At 34.9% G+C, this 14546-nt stretch overlaps 3 protein-coding genes across 3 annotated transcripts; 1 reads left to right on the top strand and 2 right to left on the bottom strand.

Moving 5' to 3' along the window:
• Window positions 1–2593: 2593 nt before the first annotated feature.
• Window positions 2594–5094, bottom strand: LOC133694196 (beta-amyrin 28-monooxygenase-like). The gene is made up of 4 exons (XM_062115659.1): window positions 4435–5094; window positions 3684–4139; window positions 3158–3345; window positions 2594–3049 (listed from the first exon to the last, which is right to left on the bottom strand). Exons 1-4 carry the CDS (start codon window positions 4934–4936, stop codon window positions 2741–2743), a joined length of 1455 nt encoding a protein of 484 aa, XP_061971643.1. The 5' UTR covers window positions 4937–5094; the 3' UTR covers window positions 2594–2740.
• Window positions 5095–8396: 3302 nt separating this feature from the next.
• On the top strand, window positions 8397–11248 carry LOC133697641 (receptor-like protein 46). The gene has a single exon (XM_062120346.1). The coding sequence runs from the start codon at window positions 8590–8592 to the stop codon at window positions 11005–11007; it is 2418 nt and encodes an 805-aa protein (XP_061976330.1). The 5' UTR covers window positions 8397–8589; the 3' UTR covers window positions 11008–11248.
• Window positions 11249–11380: 132 nt separating this feature from the next.
• On the bottom strand, window positions 11381–14294 carry LOC133697647 (uncharacterized). Its single transcript, XM_062120358.1, has 2 exons — window positions 13145–14294; window positions 11381–11895 (listed from the first exon to the last, which is right to left on the bottom strand). Exons 1-2 carry the CDS (start codon window positions 13648–13650, stop codon window positions 11832–11834), a joined length of 570 nt encoding a protein of 189 aa, XP_061976342.1. The 5' UTR covers window positions 13651–14294; the 3' UTR covers window positions 11381–11831.
• Between the last annotated feature and the right edge of the window lie 252 nt (window positions 14295–14546).

Raw genomic sequence — 14546 nt, 5'->3', positions numbered from 1 at the left:
ACTCAAACTTATATAAGAACTTATTCTTTAATAACTCAATCAGAGTTCAACGCAATACTAATAACAAAATTAACTTTATAATATAATTTGATTATCTTTATACAAGAGTTAATATAAACTTCTATAATTGTGAAGCATTAACTAGACATAACCAAATAATGTTAATTACAACAAAAGAGCAAGCTTTGAGAGTCCAACAAAAAAGACCTGCTAACAAGCTATAATCCTGGAAAAAAAAATAACGAGATGATGAGTTCAACAACTCAATAAGTAGATAACATTCAATAAACATGCACGAGCTAATACAAAAATATGAAATACATATACAAATATGACTTTGGGTTCTTATAGTAAAGTTTCTCAAATAAGCTACAACGAGAATATCATAAGGTAAAGCTTGTTAGAAAATCAAAATAAAATGAGCACAAGTCTCTGTACTGTAGGATGATTAAAACACAGGTTTGTGACTCCCTCGACCGGCTAGAGTTTCAGATATAATGTACACAAAGACTAACATTATCCTATTAGCATGAGTATTCTGACTAGCATACCATATGTTCATATCATAATCAAACAGACGGACTCATATCTCAAGGCTCAACTCATAACATCAATCAAATGAGGAGCTATCAATTCATAAATACATAATAGTTCATATCAAATATTCAGTTTCAATAAGTGATCATGTTTAATCATAAACAATGAATAAATAACAATATAAGAATTACCAAGAAGCACGATCAATTCCATATTAACAATTCAAGTATTTATACTAATATCTAGCATATGAAAAGTTATGCACTCATCTAACTTAAAAGTGAAAGATTTCAAAAGCAGATATTAAAGGGAATCCTACTAGTATCTCGTAAGTAGAATATTAAGATTATCTAAATATAAAAGAAGACATGCTAAAAAATGACTCAAAAGGAATGTAAAATCTGTTTGATACATTTAATTTAGGGTCTAACTCATAACCATATACGTTTAGGAATAAAACGTAATTACAAGCTGGAATCGGTCCACCCGATCGATCTCAAACATAAACTAAATTGATTGAGCCAAAAGGAATTATCTAACCTCATTGTCAGGTCAACCGGTTTACTGGTTCAATCCAACTGGTCAATCGAAACTATCCAAGACAAACCATTCGATCGAATATGCCAACCGGTCTACCAAAATACAACACACCAACCGGTGTACCGAAATCTAGCAGGCCAACCAGTTCAGAAAAACCGGTTGATTGAGATTTCAGATTCCCAATCACCAGTCTTAACAATGACAGATTTTCAAATTAACCCAAAATCTTAAAAACTCATAACAAATCAATAAACTCATATCAAATTACATGTTACACTTCAACCCATCATATTATAATCAACTAATTCATCACATACATTTAATTCATCAATTAATTTTTAGAAATACAAATTCAAACCCTAAACCTTAACAAAACCGAGAAATCAAGGCTAAAAACCATAATTACACACATTAAAGCATAAACCTCTCTCTCTCTCTCTCTCGTTCGTCAGGTTTATTTATTTAACCTCTTACCTATACTCATCATGTTTTTATTCAATTACCTTAATATCCTTCATACATTTACACCTAATTATAAGCCTTCAAGGGCTTTGCTGTCTTTTCCTAATTATTCTTTCTCTTTGTTCTTCGAAGCATCACATTAATTAAAACAGGAAAGGCCGGAAATGTACACTAAAATATGTATGAAAATCTTGGTAAATTGAAACCTGCGAGCATGTAAACAGTACTACACGCACGCAATGTATAAAAGGCCATAGCCGAGGATCGGTGCGGCTGAAGTCGAACTGGATGAGGATTAGGAAACAATCTTTCTTTGAGTATTTTGATTACAAGATAAAGTGACAGAAGCAAGAGGCCTGCAGGTTCCAAGAAGAATTGGATGATCATCAAGAGCTGAGAACATTGCAAATTGCTTTTCTAATTCCTAGCTAGCACTACTGCTTAATTAATTTGATCCCGATATTACACTCACTTGATTTTGAACTCAATATATATACTGTTTTTAACTGTATATCACGCCAACTTCTTGGAGTATTGGTGCTGGCGTCATAGGCCATGTCAATATATTTCTTTCTTTATAGACGTCGGCCATCATCAGAAAACAAATGTAATACGTACAGACACAAAAGTGATAGTCTATTTATTTCCGAAGTATCTGTGGTTTTTCTGATTCTCCCATGTGATCGATCGATCCCCTCGGATTTAATTAAGACACATCCATTTTTTTTATTTTTTTTTGTTGAGAAATCAATATGTTAATTGGTAATTAATAAAGAAACTAAAGGAGATCCACATCTGCTTCTTCGTCATATCCTCTCACCTTTTATTATTCATATATAATACTGTTTAGTGGACAATCTTTCGTCCTAGATCTCTCAAATCTTAGATTTATTTCAAATATATAGGTCATATATATTTAATTTCATTCAATTTTATTCTTAGGAATCTATCTATATATATATATATAGATAGATAGATGCTTATCCGGGTCCTTTACTAATCTTCTGATTACAATTGGAGCAAGTTCTAAAGAAACAAAATCAATGGAAGAAAATTACACACATGAAAGGAAAATAGGGATTAATATGGAAGTGTTTGTTTCTATAGAACTTGTGATAACATCTCCCCCATCCCACCTGTGATAACATCCAATTCAGTACAGCACAATAGAGTGCTTCAAGCTTTGATTTTGCTGTAACAATCAAATGAAATCATATGCTGAGGACCGAAGACGTATCGGAAGACCTTGGGATGGTGCAGGCATGGGATCATACGGAACTTTCTCATCAGGAATCATTAAATCCCATTTGAATCTCTTGACAATGTTATGCAGGAACACAAGTATTTGAGGCCTAGCATATTCGTTCCCCAGGCAAATCCTTGGTCCCCCTCCGAATGGAACATATGAATATGGGGCGGGTCCAGCTCCATCATACCTGGAAGCATCAAACTGTTCTGCATTTGGGAATAGAGTCGGATCCTTACTCGTTGTCATAGGACTCCAATATACCTAGTACACACAACACGAATCAAAACATTAATCTGACACAAATTAACACAACTTGCTGCGTAAAATTGATACGAGAGTGAGTACAGGGGAGGGAATGGATGAGGGTACCTTCCATCCTTTTGGGATTGTATAACCTGCATAGGTGAAATCAACTATAGCCTCTCTGAAAGCACCACGTACAGGTGGCATCAGCCTCAGAATTTCGGAGACAACGTTCCATGAGTATCGCATTTTCTGTATATCCTCCCATTTCAGCAACTCTCCTGGTTCTTTAGACTTGGCAATATCAATCTGCTCTGTTAACCAAAGCTTGTGGATTTAGAAAAGAAAAGGAAAAGGTGCCAGTATCATGTTTGAGTACATTTTCAAGGAATTACGAAACATGAAACCGAAATTGAATGCAGATGCTGTGTTTTTCGATAGTTTTAGAGGATCAACACCCTCCTTCAAGCTAGCTATTAGTAAGAGTAGAAAGATGGGGGGAGGCATAGATTATGCGGTTAACGAAAGGAGGAGATCATTTCTGCTGTGATTAAAGATATACAGGATATGATGGATCAGTTAGGAAGGTCTTACAATCAATGTAGCAGCATTCACTTGAAAAGAACCATAAGCTAGAAGAGTACTACCCTACCTCTCAAAACTGTTTGGTACACTTCTGGCAATTCTGCAAGGTACTTCATGACACATGTTATGACTGATGTTGTAGTGTCATGACTAGCAAAGAGCAACAACAGTATGTTGTCAACAATCTCTGTCTCCGACAGGAATTTTCCACTTGCATCTGAAGTCACAAGCAAATGTGACAGAAGGTCTTGTGTGGGTGATGCCATCTTCTTGTCCAAAGCTGCCCTTCTTCGTCTAGAAATCAACCGAAGCTCTTCCTTGATTGCATCAGCAGCTTTTGAAGCACTGTAAAATCTTGTTCCGGGTATATTGATTGGGAAATGAATTACTCCTTTGAGGAAAACATCAAAGTGATGTGCAAGCTTTGAAATGTGCAATGGGTCATCGATGCTTATAAATAGGCGACAAGACAGCTCGAATGTGTATAAATTTACAGTTGGATGGACTTTCACCTCCTCTTTTCCTTCATGATCATAAAAAATTAGGATTATGATGCTATCCAACATTCTTAATTTCTTCAAGGAACACATTAAATCACTGAAGACAAGATCTATGATGGTATTGCCATTTAACTGACAGGAATTCTTTCAGGGTTCAAAAATTTGAACAGTTGATAACAAACAAAAGGTATTATAGAATTTTGATCTGTAAAACTTGAACTTATTATCACCTTTTCTTCTCATTTCACACAAAAGTTACCTGCATCAAGTCATTCATCGGAAAAAAGCAGATTCAAGATTTCTTATCTAGTAACATACCTTCCCAGAGTGTGCTGATATGGTGTTGTGTGACCAAATCCATCCTCTCTATATACCTCTTGAGCGCATCTGGATCAAGGAAGGTCAAGAGTATCCTCCTTATCCTCTTTGCTTCATCACCAGCTACGTTAACCAGACTTGACTTTAAGAGTTTCTTCACCGACCTTGGCCACCAAAGGTTAACCAGCTTGTTCTCGTTGCCGAACAAGAACTTGTTCCCGGCTGGTCCACAAAACACAGCCACTGTTTCTCCGAACAGTGAAGTCTTGAAAACCTGGGGATCATGTTTCTCCATCCTATCTCTTAGAAACCAATCAGGTCGTCCTGCGAGACAGGTTCCCAGGTAGTTTAAAGTTTCACCTATGAGAGGCCATCCTAGGCTACCTGGTGGAAGATGAGGATTCGGAATCAGTCTTTCTTTGAGTGTTTTGGTGATGATATAAAGTGAAACTAGCAAAAAGATACCAAGTAGAATCAAAGTTGAAAACATTGCAATTTGCATTGATTTGAAGAGTATTCAGTAGTAATGTGTGAACTTGGCCACTCCTTGAGGCTTGAGCAGGAAAAGGAGACAAGTCTGGATTGGGGTCTTCTCTCTTACCTTTAAGATACGAACAAAAGCTGATGAAAGGTTGACTAACATGTTGGGTTTTGTGGTATGGAGATTTGGACCCAATATATAATTAATAATTCATGTGTTTAGAACTGTTTCAAGTTGGGCTTTTCTAAGATTGGTTATGTAATTACTATATTTACTCGTGTTTGCTGCATGTTAGAATATTAATAATATTTTAAATGGTGTTAGAAAATTACTTTTTTTTTATATTAAAATCATTGAGGGTTGCAACAGTAATTTATAGTGTATTTTTTAATTTTTTTTTGTATTTTATCATTTTTTTCCCAACCTTCCCTCTTCTATTTTTCAACTTTCCTCTTCTTTTCTTTTTACATTTATTTTTTTAAAATTTTTTTTGTAGATTTTACTTTTTAAATATTGAGCTGGTTATAAATTTCACTTTGTAATTTTTTTTTAAAAATATGTGGATTGCTGCGGTGTTTTTCCATATAGTTTTTCTATTTTATTTTTTTTTTCAAAATTATATTTGTCGATTTTTTTTAATATTGAGCTGATTAAGAATTTAGTTTTTTAATTTTTTTTCTTTAAAACATTGTTGATTGCTACAGTGTTTCTCCGCATAGTTTTTATGATTTTCTCCGAAATTATCTTTTTTATTTTATTTTTTAATATTAAACTGTTTAAAAATTATAGTTACAATATGTAAGGGAAGCACTGCAACTTTCTTCGCAAATTATTGTGGATTGCTACAATGTTTTTTCCCACGTGATTTTTTTCTGTTTTATTATATTTTTCCCTAAAATTTTCTCTGTCAATTTTAGTTTTTTAAATATTAAGCTGGTTAAGAATTGCAATTACAAGTAAATACAAGTTTTTCCTCACAAAACACTATGGATTGATACAGTTTTTCCTCGCATGGTTTTTTTTTTCAATTTTTTTTGTGTTTTCTTTTTTTGTAATATTTTTTTCCAAAATTATCTTCGTCAATTTTTTTTTCCATATTGAATTGGTTAGAATTTAACTTTGTAATAAAACTTAATCATGTGGGGAAAGCAATGTAGCTTTCCTCACAAAACATTGTGAATTGCTACAGTGTCTCTCCATATGATTTTTTTTTTCTTATAATTTTTTTGAAATTATCTTTGTCAATTTTTTTTTAATATTGAGTTGTTTGAGAATTACAATTACAAGTCATTACAAATAAAGCTAACTCATGTGGGGAAGCATTGTAGCTTTCATCATAAAACACTGTGAATTACTACAGTGTTTCCAACATGATTTTTTCCTTTTTTTTGGTGTTTTTTTTTTGTTTTTTTTCTAAAATTGTCTCTATCGATTTTTTTTTAATATTGAGCTAATTAAGAATTTAGTTTTGTAATTTTTTTCTTTAAAACATTGTAAATTGTTGCAGTGTTTTTCCATATGATTTTTTCTAAAATTATTTTTGTCGATTTTTTTTTAAAATATTGAGTTGGTTAAGAATTATAATTACAATAAAGCTAAATCATATGAGGAAAGCGTTGTAGTTTTTCTCACAAAACACTATAGATTGCTACAATATTTCTCTAAATGGTATTTTATTTTATTTTATTGGAGAAAACATTGTAGTTTTCCTCACAAAACATTGTCAATTGCTACAATGTTTTTCCTCATGGGTTTTTTTCCTTCTAAAATTATCTTTGTTGGTTTTTTTAAAATATTAAGTTGGTAAAGAATTTAGCTTTGTAATTTTTTTTGCTTTTTATTAACAGAAAAGCTAAATCATGTGACGAAAGCACTGTATCTTTCTTCCCAAAACACTGTGGATTGCTACAAATTATTTTGCTCAGTCTTTAAGTTTTAATCACCAACACAACTTTTTTTTATGTCATGAAATATTGGCTTCATAATACCTTTAGTTTCTATTACTTATTTAGCGTTGGTTCACAATTATAAAACTATTAAATATATTTGTTTTATAAGCCCGCGACAATGCGCGGGCATGCATCTCGTTTCTTTTTAAATGTTAAAAAAATATTAAGAGTATAAAGAATTTTTTAACTGTTTACTTTATAAAATTTAACAACATGAAATTTTTTAAAATTATTTTTTTTAATTATATGAGAAAAAATAAACTATATAAAAAGTTAATTTTAATTTAAAAAAAACAATTAACCAAACTCGTAAACCAAGGCAATCTAAGATACCTTCACAAACTCGAAAATCATATTAACCTCGTATAAAAGCAAAATAAAAATAAGTAAATTACGAAGCTAAATTCTCAATAATCTTAATTTTAAAAGATAAAATCGACAACAACAGATTTGAAAAAAAATCATAACAAAAATTTAAAAACAAAAAAACAAAGGAAAGGAAAAAAGAAAGCATAACATTGTGGATTATTATTGTAATCCATAATACAATGAGTGTTGGGTGAACAATTGTTTCCTCACATCCTTTAATTTTTGTTACTTTATAAAGTTTAATAACTTTTAATTGGATGCAATTTCACTCATTCCAAACCTAATTATCAGCCCCAAAATTCAACACATTTTTCATTTTGATTCTTAGTTTCTGATTTGTGCATTTCGGTCCTCAATTGACCATCAAACTTTTAGTTTTCTTTAATTTGGCCCATGATTTCACCTATTGCTACCTTTGAAATTGCGCACTGCTTACAGATTGGTCATTGGTCTTAAAAATCTGTAATTAGATCCTTAATTGACCTTAAAACTTTAATATTTATGCAATTAAGCCCTTGATTTCACCAAATTAACCCTTCAAAATACAATTTAACCCCTAGGCTTTAATTTGAAGCCTAAATTAACTTCAAAAAATTAATTTTTATTGCAATTAAGCCCTCAATAAATTAAATTAAACCTTAAAAGATTTTAATTGAGTCTTTAAACATTTAATTTTAAATTTTTCTTCTCAAATTGAATTATTCCGCCAATTTTTCCAACCTTATTTTCCTGGCAAGATAAGGGCTTGGAAACAATCTTGTTTTGAATGTTTTGGTGATAAAAGGAATGAAGAGGATGCACTGGCAGGCCAAAATGGCTTAGCAGTCAGCAGTAAGCAGCAGCACCTTCCTACTTCCATTAAGAAGCAAGCCTTTTATTAATAACTTGGAATTCTCATCTTCAAACTTTAGGCTTGAAGCGGTAACTTTTTCCTTGTGAGGAAGAAGAAATGGTCCTGGTGTTCCATCTAGAGAGTGAAGCTGGCGAGGAGTAACGTTTCTTTACTTATCAGATACAGTTCCCTCCACCGAAAACAAATCTAGTGGGACTGATGACTTGACTATGAGGTTTCTACGCGGTTTGTTGTCTTTCAAACTTTTTTTTTTAAAAAAACAAAACAAAACATTCCAAGTCTTACTCCACTGCTTAATGTCATTATTCCAAGTCAACTGAAGTAGCAGCTCAAGTCCATGCAAGGAATCAAACCTGCCTCTCCATAGCCCACTGGTTTTTCCACCTTTCACCACTAGCCATAGACTAAAACACACCATATTACTGCAGCGTGAGAGCACTCACTCCTCCTATATACTTTTACAGCTGAACAAGAAAACCAGAGGAAACCATACTCAACTACTGATGGCTGAACTTAGATTACTACTATTTTCCCTCTCCATCCTCTTCTCCACTTCCTTGTGCTGTCCAGATGATCAGAAACTAGCCCTTCTCCACTTCAAATCCTCCCTCTTGGACAGTATTAACTCTTCTACACAATATTCCCTCTCCAGCCTGGATTCGTGGGATGATAGCTCAGATTGTTGCCGCTGGGATATGGTCACTTGTAGTTCTCGGTCAAATTCTAGAAAAGTAGTTGCCCTCCACCTTTACTCTCTGGTTTTAGCAGAGCAACCCATACCAATTCCTTCCATGGTTTTATCTCCTCTCTCTCTCATCAAAAGCTTGATGCTGCTTGATATATCCTCAAATTATATCGTAGGTGAGATCCCACCCGGTGTGTTTTCCAATCTCAGCAAGCTGGTTCACCTCGACATGATGCAAAATAACTTCAGTGGATCCATTCCTCCACAGATTTTCCATTTGAGGTATCTACAGTATCTTGATATGAGTAGCAATTTACTAAAGGGGGTTATAAGCAAAGAAGTGGGCTCTCTTCTCAACTTGAGAGTATTGAAGTTGGATGATAATTCTCTGGGGGGGTATATTCCTGAAGAGATTGGAAACCTTACGAAGTTACAGCAGTTGAATCTTCGCAGCAACAATTTCTTTGGTATGATTCCATCTTCAGTTCTCTTCCTGAAGGAGCTGGAAATATTGGAATTGAGGGACAATTCTTTATCCATGGAGATTCCTAAAGATATTGGTGATTTAACCAACTTGACCACTCTGGCCTTGAGCGGTAACAGGCTGACTGGTGGAATCACATCATCCATACAGAAGCTTCACAAGTTAGAAACACTCAGATTGGAAAACAACGTACTATCTGGAGGAATTCCAACTTGGTTGTTTGACATCAAAAGTCTGAAGGATCTGTTTCTTGGAGGGAATAATCTGACTTGGAATAACACTGTAAACTTGGAGCCCAAGTGTATGCTAGCTCAGTTATCTCTGAGTTCATGCCGTCTCGTGGGGAGAATCCCAGACTGGATTTCTACACAGAAGGATCTTGTTTTCCTGGATTTAAGCAGGAATAAGCTAGAAGGACCATTCCCGGAATGGGTTGCTGAAATGGACATAGGCAGCATATTTCTGTCAGACAATAATCTTACAGGTTCACTTCCACCTCGTCTCTTTCGGTCTGAAAGTTTGTCAGTCCTTGCCTTATCGAGGAATAGCTTCTCTGGAGAGTTGCCAAGTAACATTGGAGATGCCATTAAAGTCATGATTCTTGTGTTCTCCGGAAACAACTTTTCAGGGCAGATTCCAAAGTCCATCTCGAAGATTTATCGCCTTCTTCTTTTGGATTTATCAGGAAACAGGTTTTCGGGGAACATTCCAGATTTTAGGCCCAATGCATTACTCGCTTACATCGATTTCTCTTATAATGAGTTCTCGGGTGAAATTCCAGTGATCTTTTCTCAAGAAACCAGGATACTTTCATTAGGAAAAAACATGTTCTCTGGAAAACTACCTAGTAACCTGACAGATTTGAACAACCTTGAACACCTTGACCTCCATGACAACAGAATTGCAGGAGAACTGCCCATGTCTCTCTTTCAAATGTCCACTCTTCAAGTCCTGAACTTGCGTAACAACACCCTCGAAGGTTCAATCCCCAGCACCATAACCAACCTCACTAACCTCCGAATTCTAGATGTCTCAAGCAACAATCTCAGTGGCGAAATACCGGCCAAGTTGGGGAATCTGGTTGGAATGATAGATACACCCAATACTCTCAGATCAGTCTCAGATATGTTCACCTTCCCCATTGAGTTCAGTGACTTGATAGTTAATTGGAAGAAGTCGAAACAAGGTCTCTCAAGCCACAGCCTTGAAATCTACTCTTTGCTAGACTTGTCAAAGAACCAGCTTTCTGGCCAACTCCCAGCTTCATTAGGTCACCTAAAGGGTCTGAAGCTACTGAACATCTCATATAACCACCTCTCTGGCAAGATACCAGCAACTTTCGGCAATCTAGAGAGTCTAGAGAGCCTGGACTTGTCACGTAACAGACTATCCGGTTCCATTCCAAGAACACTATCAAAACTTCAAGAACTTACAACTTTGGATGTAAGTAACAACAAACTCGAGGGTCAGATTCCAGTGGGTGGCCAAATGGACACGATGAATGATCCAAATTCATATGCCAACAACAGTGGGCTATGTGGTTTTCAAATTCTACTACCATGTCCACCAGACCCAGAGCAGCCACAAGTAAAGCAACCAGAAGCAGATGACTCATGGTTTTCATGGCAAGGTGCAGGGATTGGATATTCAGTAGGCTTTTTTGCAACAATAACAATCATACTTGTCTCTGGCTGTATAAGCAGGTTACCACCTCAAAATCGCCACCGATCACACAGAAGGCAACGGGTTTAGGTTTGGCTACTGACTGTTGGCAAGGGATCAATGTTAACAAGTATACTTTATTTTTCAGAACTAGTACCTTGTGCTCCGAGTCTCGTTAGAAGTGTCACAAGCTGAAATTGCAAGAATATTTCAATTGGGCATGCCATTTCCAAATGATCTGTTCTATAATTTGTTTTCACTCTGCAAGTGTGTAAAGTTCATTTAGCCTTTTTAGTGGTTTAGAATGGTAACAAACCCACCATTTCCCACCTATTTTACTCTTTGGACCAGTTACACTACTAATCTGCACCTGAGGAAACATATTTTTGAATCATAAACATCACATGCAAACGATGTAACAGTAAAAAAAATATCTGATAAGAAAACAACACAGAGAGCAGTATTGACCCACTCTAACCACACTCCCGTAATTTTCTGGAGAAGGAAGTAGCGTATATCATGCAGAAACATGCTACAATACTATTAATAGTTTTATGACAGCCATTGAGGGAATCATGAATCTAGCATGATGATAAGGGTCCAATCTCGTAAAAAGTGACTTAACAGGAGTTAGATTGTGAACTTGTATGTAATTTCATAATTGCTAAATGAATGAGCCATTACATTGTAAAAGAATTGAAAGAGAGACAATATTTTCCCATTTCATATAAAGTATATACTGACGTCTCTCTTGGATATCTTTTGATTTGAGAGTTGATTCAGCGGAATTGAATAAATGGGAACCTGATCTAACTCCACTGCAGATTCTCCGAGGGGAGCCACAAATTCTTTTCATCTTTGATTGTTGGAGTCACTACAGAAGCTTGAACAAGAAGCATGTTGTTAAATAGATGTCAAAGAATTGTACAAACACAGCCTCTATTGCTCTGATCTTCACTGTCACTATCTTCTGTTTCGCTGGTTAAAAGGGAAAAAACAGATTCAAAAAAATATTATAAGGTTGGGAACAATCCAGGTATAAAATTTATTGGTTATAAACAATCCATAAAAGTGAATTCAAGAAAATGCTTCAAGCGGCATTGACATGTTAGATAAGCAACATTCTAGTGTGTTGTTTAGGACCACAAGTACGTTGCAGCACACATTGTACAAATGCAGATTTTCTATTTGATTAGAGCAGTTAATGCGATGAGCAATTGCACAAGCTTCAGGGGATTTGGAACTCATTTCTCCCACAAAATGATGATGTCTAGATATGTCTCAAGCCAGTTATTTGTTTTCGTTTTCAGGATTTTTCCTTGAAAATGTTTACCATCATTTGATGCAAGTTGAATGGCTTGAAATCATTTGATCAAGCCAATCTGCTGTACAGTTAATTTGCAAGCACTAAATGATTAAATTGAGGATTTAAATCCTGGATAGATAGAAGTTACATGTCAGAATCCCTTAAAACAAGTCGAAATACATATCTCTATAACTCTCAACAAAGAGCATATATCATCAGATGAGTGCAAAATCAAATGCTATCCTCGCATTCCTACTCAGGGAGGGAGTAGTACACAAAGACAGAAATTACGAATCTATAAGAGAGACAAGATTGTATGGAACACGATAAGCTACTGAATATCCGTTTCTGTTAAGCCAGTTTCTTAACTATACCACGAAAACCAGCAACGGATTTTCCATTCTTTAAGATATCACGAGGGAGGAGTTTAATACATCCATCTCTATTCTATTCATATGTTCCTAGGAAAACATTAGCCCATCCCAATTTTCCCAACCAAAATCTTTTCTATCCGATCACAATGGTTTGTGAAGTTATGATGCCATTGTCCTCATTTTATATACAGATCAACGTAAAAGTATTGTTTCCCACCAATCAAAGCTCATTTTTCCTAACAATTCTAATCATGAAAGCTTAACCACCACAAGAAATGCAGCCTTAAGAGGGAACTTGCCTCCCTTACCCTAGAAGAAGCTTCTTTGCACAATATTTAAAACCAGTAGAACAACAATATGCTATAGCTGAAAGGACTGGAAGTGCTACAGTCAATCAGTGAGAAAATTAACAAAATTCAATGAAACCATGCTTACTTGTCCATCCTTAAATCCATCAGCTTCATCAAGTACACTTATACAGAAATACATTTGTTTTGTATAGCAAAAATGTCGATAGAGATAATAGAGACCACAAAAAAGTACAAACCTGGACTCAAATTCTCTGATCTCAACAAGTTCCTTCCCTAAGAAATCCATCCACCGCACTTTCTTCTTATCAACCTCTTTCGAATCAAAATCTGCCTTTTTAAGACTACTTCTGAGGCCATTCTGAGCCTGTGATTGTTTCCCATCAACACCTACACTCCCTTTTTTCACCTCAACGGAATCATTGAGCACATGATCATCATTCTGAGCCTGTGATTGTTTCCCATCAACACCTACACTCCCTTCTTTCACCTCAACGGAATCATTGAGCACATGATCATCATCACAGGAGGCATCAACAACTGATATAACTGCAGTTGAAGGAACATGAGGGCTGTTTTCCAATTTCAGTGGTGCTGGTCCGTATATTCTAGGAGAGGGCTTGCAGAAGCAAATGAAAGGACAATGGATCTTGCAAAACAAGAGCCTCATGAACAAAAAAAATTCTTGGTCGTCAATCAAACTACAAAAGAATTTGCCCATTTCATGACTCCAATTCAAAAGCATGGATCTAAAACTTGAATCTTTCAATCATTGAATTCCTATAATTTGAGAACAATGAAGAAAGAAAGAAAAAATGAAAAGCAAGCAAACCCAACAAGGTGGTTTGTAAAAGGAACTGTCTTTTAACAGACAAAACTGCTGTCAACTTGGCAAAAAAGTTGTCGGAACTAAACGTACCCCATCGAAGAACATAGAAACAAAACAACTTGTAATAACACAGAACCAAATTAAACTCAAATGGGGTACTTTTGTTTTGAGTTTAGAGATTAAAAGGAGGGATCAAGTCAAAAACTTTGAAAGAAAGAAGTGGAACCCAGAAAGCAATTTTGAGTCTTAAGGTATTTGGTGATGAATTAGAAGACTCTATAGACTAAAAAAACCTGTCCATCCAGAGTTAAAACAGACCTCTGTTTCAATGATAGAAAAAGACAGCACTTGTAATCTTAACAAGACAGGACAAAATTATGGAATATTACTATTGCAAGAAATGACAATCCTGGCCTCTTTCATTTCACCTCAGCAAACTAGCCATGAAAGGAGGAGCAAGAAATCCAGTCAGACATGTAAGAGCAAAAAGAAGGGACAGCCTTAGAGAGACTAAGATTTGGAAGATAAAAACCAACTGCCAAGTATTCTTGTATTCTATAGTGTAACTGTTAGGCCCTCCAAAATCCAAAAAAAGGGATTTTAAGCCTTAAATACTTTATTTTGCATGCAGGAGGAATATTATCACAGTACAGAAAAGATGAAAAATAGCATAAATAATAAGAGGATATATCTATTTTTATACTTCTTGTTTTGAAAATAAAATTTATTCCAAAATTATTTTTTAAATAAATCTATTATTTTATATCTTTATCTTTATTTCTTCAATGAGATATATTTTTATCTTTTTTATT

Source organism: Populus nigra, chromosome 1 (assembly GCF_951802175.1).
Source record: "Populus nigra chromosome 1, ddPopNigr1.1, whole genome shotgun sequence".
Classification (NCBI taxonomy): Eukaryota; Viridiplantae; Streptophyta; class Magnoliopsida; order Malpighiales; family Salicaceae; genus Populus; species Populus nigra.
Note: the sequence above shows the minus strand (reverse complement) of the source record. Positions and strands in the feature narration are given on the sequence as shown.